The sequence below is a fragment of the Grammomys surdaster genome, unplaced genomic scaffold (genome assembly GCF_004785775.1).
Source record: "Grammomys surdaster isolate TR1022 unplaced genomic scaffold, NIH_TR_1.0 143, whole genome shotgun sequence".
In the NCBI taxonomy this organism is placed as follows: Eukaryota; Metazoa; Chordata; class Mammalia; order Rodentia; family Muridae; genus Grammomys; species Grammomys surdaster.
In genome coordinates, this window is record NW_021604601.1 from 3,340,131 (window position 1) to 3,361,421 (window position 21,291).

The 21,291-nt window shown below is 43.6% G+C and overlaps 1 protein-coding gene across 4 annotated transcripts in view; it reads left to right on the forward strand.

The window, feature by feature from the left end:
- The window catches only part of Plekhg1 (pleckstrin homology and RhoGEF domain containing G1), a 220,914-nt gene that overhangs the window by 180,186 nt on the left and 19,437 nt on the right, over positions 1–21,291 (forward strand). For all 4 annotated transcript variants that reach the window (XM_028764377.1, XM_028764374.1, XM_028764376.1 and 1 more), the window contains 6 exons: positions 5,195–5,241; positions 9,373–9,523; positions 13,168–13,299; positions 15,322–15,504; positions 15,591–15,686; positions 15,793–15,879. In XM_028764377.1, the coding sequence (XP_028620210.1) occupies positions 5,195–5,241; positions 9,373–9,523; positions 13,168–13,299; positions 15,322–15,504; positions 15,591–15,686; positions 15,793–15,879 (696 nt within the window). The remainder of the gene's footprint in view (positions 1–5,194; positions 5,242–9,372; positions 9,524–13,167; positions 13,300–15,321; positions 15,505–15,590; positions 15,687–15,792; positions 15,880–21,291) is intronic.

The window sequence follows — 21,291 nt, forward strand, 5'->3', positions numbered from 1 at the left end:
CATACCTCCTGATAGTGCTACTCCCTGAGCCAAGCATATTCAAGCCACCACACTCAATGTGGAGAAGCCATTTAGAGAGTACAGTGGTACAGGTGTTTCCCATGTGACCTGTAGGTCCATGGTATCTATACTTTTTCAGGAGAAGCCACAAAAAATCAAGTTATTTATATTCTCCAATGCTTAGAAGTTGACAGCTGATTTAGAATTTGTAAAGTATTATACTGGAAAAATGTGCTGAGTTTAAAAGACTATGTAGGCTGTAAGGAAGCAGATTCAAACTGGGCCAAAAGCTATGAAAAGGAATCTGTCCAAATCTAGTATTTAGGATTTGGAATTTACCCAGTCACCCACCAATCCTACTTCCAGAAAGCTACCCATAGGATAAACGGACAAAATTTCAGTCAGTCTGATATGATAGTTGGCAGTCATGATTGATCCTCCAAAGACTAGAGACAACCTAAACAAAAAGCTGCTGAATAAGCTTTTGTATATTCAACCAAAGAGTGGAGTATTGTGGGGCAATGCATCCAATAAGGAACGGCTCCCTGGACGGCTTCGGGAGGGGCAGTTAAGTATGCAGAGCACAGTGTGATCCCTTCACTGAAAACTCCACGGTCCCTAACTGAAAACTGCATGGTGCTCCATCCAGAAATCTGTTTTCATAAGCCTTTCAGGGGAGTCCACTCAGGTTCACTCCTACCATGTGATTTGCTTATCTGATAAAGGGATGTCTGTGTTTAAAAACAGGATAACAGATAAGATTAAAACATGGGAGAAAGGAACTGGACTTGGTAGCTGAAATCCCTGGAAGATCAGCAGTTCAAGGTCCTCCTCCTCAGCCACATAGCAAATGTGAAGCCAATACTCTATTTCAACAAACAAAACAAATTGAGGAAAGGAAGGAATCGCCCATGATGGAACAGAACTTCTCCAAATATGTATTTATCTGTAAAACTGGCTCTACATCTATATAACTCAAGGCTTTAAAAAACAGGCAAAAAAAAAACAAGACGAACATGAAACAGTTACAAAAAGGTGTTCACACAATTGGTAGGAAGACATGCAGTGAATATTCTAACTGATTTGGAAGGTGTATGGTGGCCAAAATACAGCCACCACATATTTATGGTGACGTTCCTTTTCTTCTCCTATGAAAAGTATAGCGAGTACTGTGTGAGTACTTGCAAGCAAGTACTGAGGTTGGTGCCCTTGAGAAGTGAAATTGCCAGGAGAAATAAGATATAAAAACAGAAATGCTCCAGACTAATATTAAATCCTGTAGTCCAGGTTTACCTGGTCACCTGTATCCACGTGTGACCCTGATTCCAAATGCTAAGGACCACAAATATATCAGATGTTTCTAGATTTTTGGAACTGTTTATGTATATAATACAGTATCTTGAAGAAGAGATGCAGATGTGAACACAGGATGCTGGAACGCTTCCATGGTGCCTGGGCTAAAAGGATTCTGCACAGTGTTCTCAGTGCAACTGAGGTTTGTGCTACCCACTGCATGAGTTCAGGTGCATCTTACCAAATTATAAAACCTCAACCTGAGAAAACTTCTGTTAACACTAGAGTACAATGGGCAGGTTGCAGAAAGGGGACTGTTGTGTGTCACCAGGACCCCAGAGACTATGACCACGTGGGCAGAATGAATGGTCTGGGTTTTCCAACAACTAAATCACAAAGGGAAAAACAGTGAAGAGGATGTAAAGATCAATGGAGGGCAGAGGATGTTCCTGGCACACTGAGGCTCGGGCTCCAGCCCAGCACTAGAGAGCAAGAAAGCAAACACCAGGCCAGCACTACAGAGCAAGCAGGGAAACACCAGCCCAGCACTACAGAGCAAGAAAGCAAGCACCAGGCCAGCACTACAGAGCAAGCAAGCAAACACCAGGCCAGCACTCCAGAGCAAGCAAGGAAACACCAGCCCAGCACTACAGAGCAAGCAAACAAATACAACCAAGCAGCTGGAAACCTTGGCTTTGTATGATCCTTCTTTGGGCTTCAAGTCAAACAGTAAAACATGAAAGGAGAGGAAGTCAGGGGAAGAAGGAGATATCAGTACTTACTGGCAAACTTTATATCATGGAACTCTTTCAGGATGATCATAGAATTGTGATGCCTATTGACTAAAATGCTTAGCGATAGGACCCTAGAGAGATGGCTCAGGGGTTAAGAACACTGTTCTTCCAGAGGACTGCCTCACAAGCATCTGGAAATATTGTCTCAACAGATCTGAGGCCTACTTCTAGGCCTCAAGGGCACCATGCTCACATGTAGTTCATAGATATCCTTGCTGACAGAACACCTACACATAAAAAATAGATCTTTAAAAATGCTTAGAGACATGTAGTAAAATATTTATAAGTGGTGTTGATATGTTGTCTAGAATTTGCTTCAGAGTAATGGTGGTGGGGTCAGGAGGAACGGGTAGGATTTAAATGTCAAGGTAACGCTTATCAGGTTGGATGGTGACTACCTGAACAGTTGCCATACCATCCTCTCCAATTTTATATATGCTTAAAATAATAGTTCTATATATGCTTAAAATAATTTCCACAGTGAAAAATACATATTGACTTAGTCCTACTTGAGTTTAACAGAGAAGATTCAAAATAGAGATCAGGATTAAAAATTAAAGCTAGCAACACTAGAAGTAATTGTCTTAGAGTCGCCTGTGAATCCTGCACGAGGCAGTTTAAGAAGTTGGGAAATGTGGATTTCCAGCAAATACCCTGCGGCTCTTGGTCAGTTTTTGTAAGATCCAGTTATTCTTTGGCTTGAGTCACTCATTCTGACCATTGCCCAATCAGAAGTTGGAAACCCTAACTCTTCCCTACACCTTCTGTGGATATATTTTTTCCCTTGGCGGTATAGACAATCAGAAAACAAAGAAACAAAAAAAAAAACCAAAAACACAACAACAACAACAACAAAACAGACTGGTTAGTGGGTGTTTCCACCTGTTTTCTGGTTTATTCGTCCCAATCAGTAATTCAGCAGAGTCTTTCCCTGCACTTTTCCCTGAGGTGGATAGAATGTATTTCATTTTGCCAATTTTATATAACTGAGAGACATGCAAACGGTTCTTGTTGTAAATGAACCAGGATGTTGTAAATGAACCTTTGCTCTTCCTTCTTTTCTATTCTTCCTGTTCTTTCCTCCTCCTCTTGCCCCTTCTTCCTTCCTCACCCTCCCTTCTTCCCTTTCTACCTTCCTCTCCTCTTCCCTCTTCTTCTCTTCCTTCTCTCTCTTTTCCTCCCTACCCTGACTCCTTCCTTTCATTGTTTTCTTGTTTTCTTCCTTTTTTCCTTTCCTCCCTTCATTCCTGTCTTCTTTCCTTCCTTCCTTCCTTCCTTCCTTCCTTCCTTCCTTTCCTTCCTTTCCTTTCTTTCTTACTCCCTTCCTTCCTTCCTTCCTTCCTTCCTTCCTTCCTTCCTTTCTTTCTTCCTTTCTTTCTTTGTTTCTTTCTTTCTTCCCAGCCCATCTTTACATCCTCATCATGATTGATTGACAATTCATTTCTTCCCTCCCCCAAGTCCTCAGAAGGAAAACGGCAATTTCATGTCTCTTTGTAACATTGTGTCATCCTTCTTCAGTGAGCATACCTCAGTGTGCTCTCTTTCTTTCTCTTTTGATCCCAATTTGTAGCACCTGTCTGATTTCCTCCTTAATCAGTGAAATAAGATGAGAAACAATACTGGCCTTGTATTTGCATGGAGTTGTGACCCTACATTTTTAAAGAATTGCCTGAATCAGCCAGTATCAATATATTATTTCCTTTCATATGAATTCACAGCTGAAAAACTAAAGTGGAGATTTGGGGAATGGTGGATGGGTCTATTTGCTAGTCAATCCATTGTTGCTTTTGAGTTATGGCTGCTGTGTTGCATGCATGCAGGTGGATAGACTTATCCTTTATTCTCAGGTGGTGTTCAGTAGAAGAGACAGGGCAATAGATATTATCTGTCAGCCCTGTCCTGACTACTATGAGCCAGACAGATAAATAGAAAGCATCGGTATCATTTGGTCCATGCTCCCTGACAGGGAGACGCTGGGGATGGTGGATGTTGACAATTAGAAACAGTTGGCTCAACTCACAAGCTCAAGGAAAGCTGCTTGGAAGAAAAACAACCTGGATTCATCCTCAAGGCAGGCCCAGTGTCTATGCTACAGGAAGAGCAAGAATGACCATGGTCAGAAGTGGGGAAAAACACATGGGAGGGGGGTGCCGGGCCCGTAGTGGGTCCCAGAACTGCTTGGGGGGGTCTGACATACACAAGAAAGTCCAAGGTCCCAGAGGCTGAAGCTTTGTTGGCGGCAGGCCCCAGAAGACAGTGGAGTCCGTGGGTTTAAGAGAAAGTCCAAGAAGTTTATTGTTCATGGTGTGGTAGTTGGATCTGGCTGTGCGCCCTCCCAAAAGTCAGGGGGAGCTGGCTTAAATAGGGAGTGGGAAGAAGAGGGACTAGGGAGGAATAGTTTAATTAGCTATGCCCCCCCCTTAGTTAACTCATGAATATGGAAGTCTGTTAGTCACACCCTCTACCTAGATGTTAGCAAACCTCTCTGGGAGGAGTTACTCTGAGCCAAAAGTGTCTGCAAGATGCAGGCTAATGGGGATTTAGGCTGCATGTGGGAACAGTCTGGAATCCGGGAGTGTGGGGAGATACAAGCCATCCCTCACCAAGCAACTGTTTGTCTGTTTGGTCTCCAGCTATCTCAAACCCAGTGCTCTACTGGGGAGACCAAACCATCCCTTCACGGCCCCACAGTCAGGGAGAGCTACATATGCAGGACTTAAGAATATGTAGTGGCCTCCTGATCTCCCATATATACTCCAACATATTCTTACTGTGTGATGTTTAACTATAACCTACTTATGTTTTCCTGATGCATACATACCCACAAGATGACTGTAAGCACCTTGGGGCAGAAATTATTTTCATCCTCTTCCTGGTTCTCTTCAGATTCACTGGGACCCAGCAAGTGTTTGTTGGACTTAAGTGATTTCAAATTATGTGGATTCTGGGTAAATAATAGTGGGCACAGATTTGGCCACACAGGCTCAGGGGGCAGACCAATGCAATTGTAACAATACAAACTTGATTGCTATTTCTTACATTGTTTTTGAATAAATGTTGCCGTCTGTGCTTTGGGGCTCATGAAAGTCTCTTCTGTTTCTTTGTAGAGTGAAGAATTCCACATTTATACTCAGTATTGCACCAACTACCCAAGGTATGGCTTCGAAAGGAGCAGGGCTTTTCTCCTGTATATATACTTGAATCATTAGATTCAGTTCTGAACACATGGAAAAAGCAAAAATTCTGAGGATCTCAGATATTGGTTGATGCCTTTGGACTGGCAGGCTCTGTGAAGCTAGGGCAGGGAAGAATTCATGAAAGACACTGAATAAGACCAGGAACATCACTGTATATCTGTAAGGGAAAATAGATATATCCACATTGTTACATTGGGCTAGCTGTTAGCCTTTTTTCTTTGTTCATGTGTGCCACATTTTGAAATGAGTTTTGTGTAGCCCAGTTGGGAGGAGAATTTGTTCTGATTTCAAAGCTTTTTGAGTTTTCCAAGTTTTATAAAGTTCAGAAAGGACAGATCATAAGAAGCCAGCATAAGAAAGGGGCGGGGGGGCTCCGGTCTCCCTGGGCTGTTGGCTCAGTTTTGCTTGTATCAAAGGTCAGGGGCAGGAGGACAGTTCAAGGATCAGCCTGAACACATACTGACCACTGGGTAAGAGCCGGAAGACAACTGGCTACAACTCTAGGCATTTCTTTGTTTTCTCCACAAGACATTTATTGGGCATTTGACTCTCGAACAGTATTGAAATCTATAAAAAACAAATGCTGAATTAAACATCCACAGTGATGGAGAGATTCTAAGGAATTAAAGGAACCACACCCCAGTGCCAGGAACCCAATACAGTCCCATCAAATGCAGTCCATTACCAGCTGTCCTAGTTAGGGTTTCCATTGCTGTGAACAGACACCATGACCAAAGCAACTCTTATAAAGGACAACATTGGGGCTGGCTTACAGGTTCAGTCTATTATCATCATGATTGGAAGCATGGCAGCCTGCAGGTAAACATGGTGCTGGAGGAGCTGAGAGTTCTAAATCTTGATCTGAAGGTACCCAGAAGATTGTCTTCCAGGCAGCTAGGAGAAAAGTATCAAAGCCCTCTCCCATACTTCCTCCAATAAGGCCACACCCACTCCAACAAGGCCACATCTGCTAATAGGACCACTCCCTGGGCCAAACATATTCAAACCATCACACTGACCCTTCCTTCTTCCCATCTTATGGATGACACTGCTAAGGGACCCATGACAAACTGATTTCACAAGGGTCCTGCAGCTGATGAATGGCACACTTAGGATATCAACCAAGTTGCTCCAGTCTCAGGCCACCCACTGCCATAATTTTATAATGTTTTGGAGCTTTATGTGAAGCCACGATCAGCAGGCTCTTACAACCCAGCCAGAAAGAGGGCTGGGGCTCTTGCACACTCCTAGTCAATGTTAGCAGAGGTGGTCTGCAAGAATGCAGTATACAGTGGAATCCTTGCCGCTGTTAAGGGAAGGATGGACAAACACCCCCAACCTCCAACACAGGAATAGTCTAGAAAGACTAGTATGTAGTAAGAAGCTTGAAGTTCAGAATTACTTAACAACTTCCATTATAATATTTTCCTGTAAACAGTTGTCAGGATGTGACACCATGATTATCCATTTGGATAGACAGCCATGCCTTTTCTGAGTTTCTCTTAAAAACACTCCCCCACACACACACACACATGCATATTCAGGCATTTGTCACAATCCTCATCTATAGACACAGCCATAGTTTGCAAGGTTACATTTAAGCATGTTCTTTTCTGATACAGTGTGAACTATAGGGATGCCCCAACTAAATCTCATGGTCCTTAATCCAAAACACCACAGAGCAGAGAAACCATAGAGTCAACTCACAGCCTTTCCATAAAAATTCTTCCCAAGCAAAAGGGAAGATGTTCAAATTGACAAATCAATAAGATTCTGGGTCTGGTGATCAGAGCGGCTGGCTTGGGAGGGTCTGTCTGTGTGCATTTCACCATGAATATATAATCCAAAGTCATCATGGCTGTTTTGGGATCCTGCGGAATCGAGCTCCGATGTGGAAGGATTGTTAAGAGCTTGTCATGCATGTGGCACTATCTCATGCTTAGTGCAGATCTGCAGGAATAGGAACCAACATTCCTACATTCAAGCATGCTTCGAAGAGCAGAACCCAACTGAATACATCATCAAAGTAGTATAATAGGGGAGATTAGATAACTAATTGGAATTAGCATGGAATGAACTTGGTGACGTGCAGTGGAAGCTAGACGCAAGATAATGAGAAATAACCCCAGTGGGGCTAGCTGAGGACAGTTCCCTGGAAAGTGTGTATTTTGATTTTGAATCTGACTTTAAGGCAACCCTTGTTAACAGAAGAATGCTTTTAATGAAGAAGGCATGCCCAGTAATTGCCCAGTGTGTGGCTTTAGTATCCACAAAGAAACAGTCCTATGCCTGACCCCAGGCACTTTGCTCTGACACTGAGATTCCATCTTCCCTGTCTTAGCAAGCCAAGAGTACTAAGATTCTTCTCCCCTCTTGAGAAGTGGGCTGGTGATTGTAAATGTGACCTGCTTGACTTCTTTCTTCCTGCTGGTCACACCCTAGTGATTTCACTGTGAAGAGGCACAGGTCCCGCCCTCCTTCCCCAAGGGACAGGCACAAAGGAGGTCAAGCCATTGTCTTCAGATTCCTATCCCATTTCTAAGATTTCCAGGAACCTAGAAACCCATGTGCTCTGATTTGTAGCAGATTCCAGTCTTGAGCAAGAACTTGGGCCACCAGTCAGCCACAAGGCTACTGAGAAGCTGCACCTAATACCAAAGAACTTCAGAGAAATGTCCATGTCACACTATGAAAGTTTCAAAAGCAGGAGTCAAGGAAGAAATACATCCATCTGAATGGGTATCTTCCAAAGCACATGCACAAGGGATTCTAACAGCTTAATTACAAGACTTTCACTTAATACCCTTCTAAGCAGTCTTAATTTGTTGTTTGGCTCTGTTTGATTGTCTCAATTAGTTTTGAAAATATAGCAAAGACATGGGGAAGAAAAGAATAAAATGATTCCTCCCTGCATCCAAGTTATACCACGTCAGCAAATTAGCACAGGTGTGTGATATTTGATCCTATTAGCTAGCTTGATATGGAAGGGATACAAATTGTTTTAACCATTGCTTTAAGATGCATAACTAACCTGGACCCCTGGGGGTTTCCAGAGACTAAACCACCAATCAGAAAATGAGCATGGGCTGGACCTAGGTCCCCTGCACATATGTAGCAGATATGCAGCTTGTTCTTCAACTGGAGCAGGGGCTATCCCTGAATTTGTTGCCTGCCTGCCTGAGGAGCCTGATCCCCTAACTGGGCCACCTTGTCTGGTCTCAGTGGGAGAGGACTCACCTAGTCCTGCAGTGACTTAACATGTGTGTGGCTGGGAGTGGGGACACGGGGGTCGGGGGGAGATGCCAAGGAGGAGCTCCCCCTTCTCAGAGGAGAAAATGAGGTATTGGAAGGAGGACTTGTGTGAGTGGGTACTAGAAAGTGAAGGAAGCTAATATTGGGATGTAAAGTAAATAAATAAATAATAAAAAAAGATGTATTACTTTAGGGGCTGCAGAAGGGACGCTAGCACCCTTTTTAAATGCCCTATGGTGAGACTATCAAAAATAATGAGGGGCACTGTTTAGAGTTTCTCTGAGAAACGTCACCTCTGGGAAAATCGACACAGTGTACCACTGTACAGTGGGTACACTTCATGAACCCTGGGGGCTGGGGGTGGACAAATGCCATGGTGGGAGGCCAAGTCTGTGCTACAAAGGAACTGTTTTGTCTTAATCCAGGGGTGCTGTGCCTTATAACCTGACTTGTAGGTACTGAATCCAGATGTGCAGGATGAGCATCTGGGTGGGGCACATGTAGGAGCTAAAATCCAATGCTTATCTCTTGCCACCTCCTGATGTGGGGCTGTGTGTCCTTGAAACCGAGCCCGTGTTTCTGAATCTCTGAATTCAGTTCCTTTTCCTAACTCAACCCATCCAAAGGACACCTTTTTAAAACTTGCCCCGAGGCGTCCTAACTAGCAGCTTGCTGAGTTTCAGTCAGGGAGCTAGTATCTAAATAGAGAGCACATTCATCTTCCCTCTCATTCCCGCTCATTTTAGGACATCTCCACTGAGTCTGACATTCAAACCTCAAACACCCACATGAAATACGGTATCATCATGAGGAAAAAACATGCACTTCTCTTACAGCTCTGTGGCCGTGCTAGCTGCATGCATGAGAAACAAGATACTCGCCAAGTTCTTCCGGGAGCGCCAGGAAACTCTGAAACACTCACTGCCCCTAGGGTCCTATCTCCTAAAACCAGTTCAGCGGATTCTCAAATATCATCTCCTTCTACATGTAAGTCTCGGCCTGTGCTAGAACATTTATCAAGGGATGGGGTTTGAGGGTATATGTATTAAATTGGGGGGAGGGAAACACCAGAAACTGCTGTGTTCATACGGAAACATTTTTTGCTTTACAACTGACTGATTTTCTATGAGGAATCAGAGATATGTGTATGCTGGGTCTCACAGCCCCATTGATGGCAGCCAAGATGAAAGGTTACTTTACACTTGGAAAATGACAGGGCTGAGGGATGACTTATGCTGGACAGGGTCAGTTTCAGGCAAGGAGCTAGCATCTAAATAAAGAGCACATTCATTTTCCTGTTCTATTTTAATTCCACGAGACCAAATTCAGCAGGCCACTGGGAGGGAAAACTGTCGTCGATTGGCAGCCATCAGAAGGAAGAGAGCGCTCAAGAGTGGTGGTCAGATGGTCAGGGACATGGAGGGTCCCTCAGTGGGGCTTGGCCTCATCTCTGGCTATTAACCTTTTCTAATGGCTTCTACATACTTTTATAAAACTCAAGGAGAGGGCTGGAGAGATGGCTCAGAGGTTGAGAGCACTGACTGCTCTGCGAGAGGTCCTGAGTTCAATTCCCAGCACCCACATGGTGGCTCACAACCCTCTGTAATGGGATCAGGTGTCGTCTTCTGGCATGCAGGGATACATGCAGGCAGAACATAATAAATAAATACATGTTTAAAAAAAATAAAAAACTCAGGGAGACTTTGGAAATAAGACTCACCTGGATGTCAGATTCCCCTTTCACATCCTCTAATGAAGTTTGTAAAGATGGGGAAAGTTTTTTATTAAAGATAATTTGTGGTTTGCTTAGCTTTGCAGTGGAGGCAGGACGGAACATAGAGCTTAAGGTTCAGAGCTCTGGCAAGTCTATCTGCCTCAGGATCCTATGGGCTCACTGCGGCTCATACCCACTTCAAACAAACAAACAAACAAACAAACAAACAAACAAACAAAATAGTGTTATTTTGTATAGCAGATTAAGAATCTTTCCCTAAAGGGATTTTAGAGGTAGAAGCAGAAGGATTGAGACTTAGGTTATCACCTTCAGCTAGACAGAGGGTTTGAGATCAACCTGTTCTACAAAAGACCATTCTTCAGCCAACCAACCAATCACTCAATAAGCAAATAAATAAATTTTTAAATAAAAGAATTTTAATCCAGAGCCCCATTTTATCAGCATGCCTGGTATCTCTGCCATACAGATACTAATCAGGCCCAACCCTGTCTCGCTTCCAAGATCAGACAAGATCTGGCATGTTGAGAGCAGTGTGACCATTGACTGTGTGTGGTGTCTCTTTTGAAATGATTCTAGGTTTCTAACTGGGGCAATCATTTCTGGTTTGCTGAGTTCATATGTGTAAAATTTTATCAAAAATTTGTCTGCTTGCTTAATTAGCTCATCCTTGGGAGAATCATCTGTCATCTTATGAAAGCACACTGGAAATAGCTCCTTAATTTTTAAGTTGATTCTAAGGATCTTCTAGATTTGGTGGGATAAGTTTCCTAAAATCAGTGTCCAGATAGTTGTGGAAAAAGGAACACCATCCCCAGAATACATCTCTCCAAAACTATGTTAATGTGACATATAAGATATTGTCTTCTAGAGAATCAGGTAGCCATCAATCAAGAAAAAAATCTAATATCTCAGCTCCTTCCAGGAATCAAGATCCTTAAAAAAACTCAGCTGATATTTTTATTTTGATATATATAATTTGATTTTTATAAATGACTTTTAATGGAGAGAAAGGAAAGAATGGAAACTGAACCAATCCCAAATTAACTTCTTGTTGCCTTTAAAGTATTTTTACTTTTACACGTAGCTTATTGTTCTAAGACATTTTAAAAGGTGAGCCCGAGAATTTAGAAAGAGAACGTAGATTCTGTCCCTCAGCCAAGCTTCCATCTAAACTTGAACATTCAATTTTTAGCAGTGTTACTATAAAGTTGTGGGATTAGTTCTCAGGATTATCCCCAAAGCTCCAATGTCTGCTCTTTAGATAATTAGGCATGACAGATGTCATGCATCTAATGACCCACCTCTTCTATAGGTAAAGTACTCTCTAGAATCTGCAGAGGATTGATTCCGGGTCCCTGCAAAAACTCTGTAGATGCTCAAATCCCTTATACAAAATAGCATAGGGTCCCATAATGAAACCTATTACAGTAGGTACTATGTTTTTAAAGATAATAAAATCAGAGACTTATTTGCAAATAACTTACCTCCTCTCCCTCATACATTAGGCTCTCAATAGCCTCTAGGTTCCTGAGGTTGTCTGATATGATGAGTGCTGTGTGTTCAGCTGTTGAGTTCCTTAGGGAATATGATCTCCATTGAGCTTGTGTAGGTTTATCGCTTCTTACGGTTGCTCCCAAAGAGAGAGGTATCTATAGACAGCTATCCTGAGGTAGATAAAACTGTTCTCAGTCTACCGTGGCTAACCCCATGGATGGGCAACCCATGGATATGGGAGCTTCCTGTACTTAGCTTCCATTTTTAAGAAGATATTGCTTCAAACTAGTAAGCACTTATTGAGGCTAGAGAGGTAGCTTAATGGTAGAACACTTTTCGGGCCCCAGATTTAGTCACCAGTACCAAAAAATAGGAAAAAGAATTTTCTGACACCGTTGGCCTGTTAGGCACAGTGGAGAAGATAAGAAAGCAAAAGTCTGGTGGTCTCTCTGTTTGGACTCTTCAGAAATCTGGGGCTTAGCAGCAATGAATAATTATAACATGGGTTGTATCCTCTCTTCTCTCCTTGGGATTTTGAAACTCCATGGTAAGAGGTATGGCCACACAAACTGCCCAGATAGCAGTCAGAGGATCGCTTCTTGAACCTTGTACTCTTTCAGCACTCTGAATGACTGTCAGAAAAGCTCCCCCTCTATCTTTTTCTCCCTCTCTCCATTCCTTCTTCTATCCCTCCCTCCTTCCCTCCCTTCCATCCCTCCCCTTCCCCTCTCTGGTGCTGAGTGCTGAGGATCAAATGCATATACATACTGAACACATACTCCATCACTGAGCTTTGACCAGAATGCCCCCTACATGGTTTTAAGTAATGTTTTTATATCTGTGTGGGTTTTGTTTATTTGGTTGGTTGATTGGTTGGTTGGTTGGTTGGTTGGTTGGCTGGTTGGTTGATTTGGTTGATTAGTTGGTTGTTTTTTTGAGGCAGTGTTTCTCTTAGTACATCTGGCTATCCTGGAACTTTCTCTGTAGACCATGCTGGCCTTGTACTCAGATCTGCCTGCCTCTGCCTCCCAAGTGCTGGGATTAAAGGCCTGCACCCCCACCATTGCCTGGCTAAGTAATGTATTTTTAAAAGATTTTTATCTTTGAGACTGATAACTATGTTATTGAATACTCTCTTATGCTGACCAGGACTGTAACTACAATATCTCCATGTGGCTTATTGCAGGCTTTGTACACTTTATACTGAGACTATAAGAAACTTTTATTATTCCTGCCCTTTTGTGATTTTTGTAGTATATTGTTATGGATAAACTTAAGGAATGATGGTGATATATAAATTGTGTGTGTGTGTGTGTGCATGAAACCAAACATAGAGAATCCATTTGCCTCACCGAGTGTATAAAAAAAATCTAATAACAGTTTATTTTTATTTTTTTGAAAGGAAATAGAGAATCACCTCGATAAGGAGACAGAAGGGTACGATGTTGTGCTGGACGCTATAGACACGATGCAGCGAGTGGCCTGGCACATCAATGACATGAAACGGAAGCATGAGCACGCTGTCCGCTTGCAGGTGAGCACACAGTCAGGCGACAGTACCAGGCAAGTGCTCTGACACGCTGCTGTTTTCCAATGTGTCAGATTACATATACTTCTCATACATTCAGGGCTGCATAAGTAATGCCTCTCATTTATGATCCTTACCACAGTTCTCCCTGAAGAGGAGTCAGGACGTGAACCATGCTGACCGTCTGTTAGACTAGCTACATGGGACAACTTTTATTATTTTTAAACTAATCATTTTTTTATAGCTCCTTTGATGAGTCTGATTAAATATGAGTCTCCTGGGGCTTTATTTTATGTCATTATAAATCAATAATTCTTGTTGAAAGCAATTTCCTCTAAACTAAGAACTTCTAAAACCCCTATTCTGTCTTATTAGTTTGTACGGAATGGTGGCATACAGTGTAAGGGCAGTCTTAGGGCAGGTGACTTAATTGGGAGGCTGGGGCAGCTCCTTTGTATTTCACTTGAGTGACAGCTTTATTAAAGCCCATCCAGCACCAATATGAACCTTAAATTCTCAGGACCCTTACTCCCCACTCAGGAACTTTTGATTATGTTCCAGCCTTCTCAAAAACAATGAACCACTGAAAAACAAGCGGTTGGATAGAGGGCTCTGGAGTTCGGAGCCCTTGCTGTTCTTACAGGGGACCCAGGTCCGTGTTGTAGCAACCACACAGATGGAGGCTCACAACTGTCCATAATTCTAGTTCCAGGGGATCTGATACTATCTTAGGGCTCCATGAGCACCCGGCTCACACGTGATGTACATAGGGAAACCGAGGCAGACAAGACACTCATACACAGAGAATAAAAATAAATCTTAAAAAGGGGGGGGGGGAGCATGTAGCCCAGCAGCTCATTCCAAACTTGTGACCCTACTAGTAAGACAGAAAGATGCAGAGAGAATCCACAGAGAGCTCCAGTCAGGAAAGGATGCACCTTTCTCCTCAAAGTCAGAAGAAAGTCTAGATTCACCTGTAAAACAACCAGAGTTTGCTGTGATGTCACTACCTGTCTCATTCTATTTCCCGGCAGTTTTGTTGTTGTTGTTGTTGTTGTTGTTGTTGTTGTTTTCTTCTAAGCATTAACAAAAAGTTTAACTGTTCAAGGGTTTTTTTTACAGATATAATATCAGACATGTTTTTTTATAGTCAAAAACGACCAAATGGCTAATTTTTCATGCTGTCTCGAGTTGTGTGACATTCTGAAGATCCCGTTAAATCAGACTCTGTCTCAAACTTTTACACCATTTACACCATTTCTATTTGTAGTCAACAAAAGGAATTTTGTTTGATTGATTTTCTGTTTGGTAGTAAGATGACCCCAGGAGCTTGCACAAACTCCACACTCTACCACTGAGCTCCACGCCCAGCTTCACAGTGAAGACTTTGACCATCTTGTGGCTTCTCTCAAGTGGTACTTGTGAATATCTTCAGTTTTCAAAGTCTTGAAGCCAGCTTCCTTAAAATTTTGATGTGCAACAAATCCTAAGGAGATGGTCAGTCATATCACTAATTCGTATTTTCTAAGTTCCACGGATAGCTCTAAAACAGTGGCAAAGGCATGTCCATTTCCTTTCTAGATAAATGAATTCAAAGTTGGGGAAAATCCTGTGGCTTTACATGGGCTTCATTGTTCAGTTATATATGTCGTGGGCTCAGTTTGTAGAAGAGTATCCTCACGTTGGACAATGGAAGTTTTTAATCCAAAGAGGAGAGACTGAGGTTGAGGAGGACTCCCATCTTAGATGGTGCCACACTGCTCACCACCCCATGAAGCTTTTGAAAGGTCTAGCTGCTGCTGCTGCCACCAGCCATGACACTGGACCATTCAGGGATGACAATAAGCAGCAGGCAATGCGGTATCTAAAAATTCAGTTCATTTTGGATAATCCTCGACGAATAGCCTCGCCCCAATAAACACAGATATGCCAGCCACCATCCCTGAGATCCAACAACGGGTCACTGAGTGTTCGATACCTTGTCATTTGCCTGGTGGTTAATTCTGAGAAATGTTTACCTTTCTTCAGGAGATCCAGAGCTTGCTAACTAACTGGAAGGGGCCGGACCTCACCAGTTATGGGGAGCTGGTGCTTGAGGGAACCTTCCGTATCCAGAGGGCCAAAAATGAGAGGACACTCTTTCTCCTGGACAAGCTGCTGCTCATCACAAAGAAGAGAGATGACACGTTTACACACAAAGCTCACATCCTGGTGGGTCCTCGTGGGGAGGCAGGCAAGGCCTGGCGGTGGCTGCTTGTGTTTCTTGTGTGCCTGATGCACTGTGTTCTCTGTCGCAGTGTGGCAACCTCATGTTTGTAGAAGTCATACCAAAAGACCCGCTCAGCTTCAGTGTCTTCGACTACAAGAATCCCAAGCTTCAGCACACGGTTCAGGTAACAGGCGGGCTGCTCCTAAGGTCCCCAAATGGGAGAGGTGTGCTGGACCCAGCCACCATCTCTAGGTTGCCTCATGTCTCGATATTTAAATCTCCCCTTGTAGGCCAAATCCCAGCAAGAAAAATGCCTCTGGATTCTGCACCTGAAGAGACTGATTCTGGAGAACCACCCAGCAAAGATCCCAGCTAAGGTAAGAGAGACAAGTCAGCTAGCACACCATAATGTAGAAAGGGCCAAGGCCCGAGCAAAGAGTGTGACAGGAAATAAGGCCTAGCTTCACAATGGAACCTGAGATCCCAGCACTCAGGAGTCGGAGTCAGGAGGATGGCCAAGTAAAACCCTGTCTGCAGTAAGACATTTCAGAGGTTACTATGACATACAGACAAAAGGGAGTCAAGGGCACCCACTAGAGATTTAGGGGAAAAGAAAAAAAAATACACACCATAAGGAAGCTTATAGAGGCTAGAAACTACTGGGAATCCCCACCCCCAGCCCCTGAGGAGCCCTCAGTCTCAGATGGCTGTGTTGGGTCCCACGGGAACAGTGGAGAAACCAAGCCCAGTTTGGCAACAAAGGCATTTACCAGCAGAGAGCCAGCTGCCCGCCTAACCCAGATCTGTTTGCCGGCTGGCCGTGGGGAAACAATGGTATTGAAAGCCAGGTGGCCTGGGGGCAGAAGGTCACAGTGTGCGGCTCTAGCCAGCAAGGTCTGGAAGGAAAATATCTCCTGCTTTCTTGAAGGATGAGGTATGTCCTTATGAAGTTGGGGAGTGGGGCGGGGCACATCCAGGCTGAGACAACAAAGTCACAAAAAACAGAAATGACACCCTGTTCACCAAACACCGCTGGTGTTGGGACAGGAAGGCCAGGAAATGAGGCAGGAATGCGGCTGGGGGGAAGTGGGAGGCACCTATGGAGCAGAACACAGGGCACAGATGCAAGACAGGTCACCCAGGCAAAGGGGACAGATGTCACCCTCTGAGATTGTGCTTGAGTTCCAGGAAGAGCTGGGGTTGGGAGTTAGCCAGACCGGCTCACTGAAGTGGCCTAACCGGTTAGATGGGCCCAGAGGAGCATCTGGCGGAGTGAATGGAGGTGGAAATTCAGGTTCGGGCAGCCCAGGATTAGGAGTGGCAGTGATTGAGGCCCGATGGCTTGACTGGACAGCCCACAGGAATGTATAAAGGAAACAAGGTTCCCCTGCTCTGAGGAGAGGGGGAGAGGGTAATAAGGGGAGGGATTTGTAATGGCGGGAAAGGAGGGAGAAGAAGGGCTTCAATCAAGATGTAAAGTGAATTTAAAATAAAATTATTGGAAAAAAAAGACAAGAAGGAGTCTTGGGAATCCCAGCAAGACACCTGCTGGTGGAAGAGCGCTTGGAAGACCAGAGAGAATAGTAGGAACACAGTAAAGAACAGGAGGGGACAGCCAATGAGGGAGGAGGGGTCAGCAGAAGAGCCTCAGCTTTGAGAGGGCAAAACAGATGCAGAGTGTGGGTTTGACAACGGAGATATTTGTAATGGGCTGAAAGAAATTAAAGAACAGGCTGCTGCAGACTTTTTTCCCCCCACAAAGTTCAAAAAGGTTCAGTTTAGAGAACAATTCATCAAAGCAAGGCCCACTATCTGCGTGAAAAACCAGTGTAGGTTTCTGAGCTGTCTGTCTGGGGAGACTAGGAGGCAAGAAGGGCTGTTTGTCAGGGGAGGCAGAAGGAATGGGGCCCAGAAGCACAGGGATGGTAGAGGGTAGCTAGCCTTGGAAAGAGTCTGGCAGGGAGCACTGAGGGGAATTGGGAACTCATGAAGGGTCAGAGACACTGCTGTGAGTGATGATGCAGGAATAGGGTTGTCCTTGAAAGTGGAGTGGGTCAGATTCCACGCAAAGGAAGATGATCCTGTCACTGGAGGTGACTCAGGTCCTTTCTGGAAGACGCCAAAGACCCGCCTGGGGCTGCTGCATGAATCAGTTTGATGGCGTCATAATAAACCACTTAGCAACCTGGAAACTGCCCTAAGGAAGTATGGCACCCAGGAGTTCCTCAGTGGGGAGGGGCAGGTGGAGCTGGGGAACAGAAGGGTCCTGCGAACAGAGAACAGCAGTGCACACTCATGAGCCTGTAGCTGCAGTGACTATGACTCCAGGCTGAGCAGGAAAAAAGAGACTTCTAGTCTGTGGTCAGCTGATTCAGCGGGAAATATGAAATCTATACTTGAAGACGGACCCTGGTATCCTACCTGGGAAGCAGGGCAATTCTTGTGTGTTCATGCTCTGGGATGGCCTTATTACCATGTTGCTGTTGTGGAGTAGAGGAGACAGTTATTAGAAATAAAGTAGCAAAAGACTAAAGTGGAGTGTGAGTGGCCATCTATGAGGATAGTGGGATGTCTGTGATGAGACCAGGAGGAGAGAAGTAGAAGAGGAAGTGGCATCAGTGTCATAAGAGTAGTACTGATGGGGAAAATCAGAAGGAATTCTAGGAAAGGAGAAATTTGCCTTTGTTTGGTGGTTGGTTGGTTGGTTGGATGGATAGATGGTTGGATCATTGATGGTTGGATGGATGGTTGGTTGGTTGGTTGGTTGGTTGGTTGGTTGAGACAGGGTCTCACTATATAACCCAGGCAAGCTTTGAACTTGGAATCCCCCTGCTTTGGCCTCCTGAGTACTGAAATCACATGTATATCCAGTATGCCCAGCTTGCCTTCTACATGTTTTGAAAAGATTTCCAGGCTGTCCTCTAGGGTCTGTGCCAGTCATGGCTTTATGTTTAGGAAATGAATATGCAGAGAGGTGTGTGCTCGAGTATGAGTTTTACTTTATCAACAGTGGTCCAAACCCAGGGAGCTCATGCAGAACAGTGATCACCTTCTTCCATGGATACTCAGAGGCAATACCCTTCTGCATGATGGCCCCACCTACTGTTCACAAGAATCCTGGGAAAATCAAATTGCTTAACAAGATTCTGAAAGGCAATTATAGTCAATTACCAAACAAGACAGCTCACCTGCCTGCCTGTCTGCTCCCTTCCGTTCTGCGTATTCTTGATGGCTTTCCCTTGATGCTTAAAACAATTAATACAGCCACAATAAAATTATTCTTTTCGCTCTAGGTATTAGTCCATTTAGAATCTAAAATGGATTTTAATTTATAACTTATTGATATATTAACACATATACATTGCAATAAGCATACTGTATTCTTAGTTCACGCTCAGTAAAATATCTCAGAGATGGGTCGTGTTCTTCCTCTGATAGAGAAATAAAATCAGGAGTTCAGAAACAGGAAGTAAATTATCCACGTTTACAAGTGCATGGCCTAATTCATATTCAAACCCAACCATCTGGCTTCAAGGAGCCTCTAAACCATATTTCTTCTACTAGAAATGAAGACAAACTTTCTTAATATACTTTATCTGTTATAATGTTAAAAATAATTCTTTGCTCTATTTAGGTAGGGCTATTAAATGAAGGGAATTTTTAAAAGATCTTTCATCAAGACTATTCAGTTGTTTTCTTAAGGCTTTCCAAATGTATTTATTTCTATGAAATCAAACAAATGTCTAATGGGACATTTTAAACAAGATGTGTATACCCCATCTTCTATGTCAGCACAGTGGCTGAGTCAATGAATTCTGCCAGCCTCCACCCAGACCTCTACCTCCCTGGTGGTCCTTGGCTGACACCTAGTGGACAACATGGAAAGAATTCTTTTCTGAAATAATTTACAAGACTTAAGGGGATTAAGCCTTCTTATGGAATAGCTTTGTTAAAGGAATTTCTTGGAACTTGTCATATGCCCCACTTATATATATAGTGTGTAAACTGAACCAAATTAATTGAGCATAAAGATGAAGTGATTTTATGTGTTAAATATTAAAATGGAACTAGAAAGCCACTTTCCAGAGATTAAGTTGTCATTTGAGTTTGAAATTAACTCCAGCGATAACCACAGTATAAAATAGGAAGATAAGCATACGAACTAGGCAACTATTTTTCTCAAAATTAAAGTGACTGTTAATGGTTTTTGTTTCCTGTCTGCGCCTCCATTTTTAATTTTTTTTAATTAAGTGTGATTACCATTCAGCCCAGATCGTTTTGCATGATGTCACAGATTGCAGCAACTTAGAAACAAAATCATTTTAGTTAATATAATATAGTGTATGTAGATTAAATTGGCTTACCCTTGGGGAAAATGTAAACAGCATGAAGAAACATCACCTCAACTGATCTTCTCCCTAAATCAGTTGATAAAATGATGGGTTAAGACAACCTATTTAGGCGGATTTCTGAGTTTGAGAGTTCAAGGCTAGCCTGATCTACAGAGTGAGTTCCAGGACAGTCAGGGCTACACAGAGAAACCCTGTCTCGAAAAAAACACACACACACAAAAAAAGACAACCTGTCTATTTCTAAGCATTAGCGACAAACCTCAAAGCATTCTGGGTAGAAGTGCTAAGTGTGTGGAGAAAGGAAGCCTCAAGACATAAGACATCAGGCTCTATTTCCCAGAAGGGCAGAGACGGGTTATACCAGTACCTGTGCCTATCAGTTGATCCTAATGGCACTGGGAAAGATAGGTCCTGCATCCCAAGAGGGGACAGAGCTGCCCCACAGGTTGCTCTTGGACACAAGGGATCGAACTGCAACTGTACATAGTGTGTTCAGAGTTGGTTTTGGTTTTGATTTTACTCGCCTAAACAATACAGTATAAAACTATCTATAAGGCCTTTACCTGTTGGGTATTATAAGTAATCTAGAGCCAATTTAAAGTTTATAGGAAGACATGTACAAGCTCTGTATAAATGCTGTATCTCTCTATAAAAGACTTGGGTGTAGCCGCCTGCAGCCATGAATCAACTGGGTTCACCTGAAAGGGGGCTGCGAACGAAAGGTGGACGGAGGGCAAAAAGAGATGAAGCCAAGACAAAGTTCTCTGACCAAGGCTCGATGCTTTAATATTCAGCTCTCAATTTAAAGGGAAAGACCCCGCCTGAACCCTTCCTAGTTTCAGCCGGAGATGTGTGGGATAATCCCTTCTTGGTCACAGTCATGGCCCGAGATATCTCAAGGCAAGCCCAGGGGCAGTTCTTCTTCTAAGTTCCATGCAGCCAAGGTGGGAAACTCCACCTAGATCCTATCACGTGGTCTGTTGTGGTAAACAAGGTCTCTCAGGCCTGCTGGGGGTCGGGGGAAGGGCACACTTGGGTATCACTGTCTTGTTCTCGCCTCATCTCTGTTGCTGTGATACCCTGACGAAAGAAGCAGCTTGGGGAGGACAGGTTTATTTCAGCTCACAGTTCTGGTTACATTCCATCATAACAGGAACATCAAGGCGAGAACTTGAAGCCACTAGTCACATTCTATCCAAAGTCCAGAGCAGAGAGAAATTAATCCCTGTGGGCTACTACTGAGCTCACTGTCTCTGGTGTAATCTAGGACATAGCCTCAGGGCTGTGACCCACACCAACTGGTCTTCCCATACCAATTAAAAAAATTAAGATACTCCCCCCACACACACCCCAGATACACCAACAGGCCAACTTGATCTATGCCAGACATTCTCAACCTATAAGCCAAGACCCTTTGGGGGTCAAATAACCCTTTCA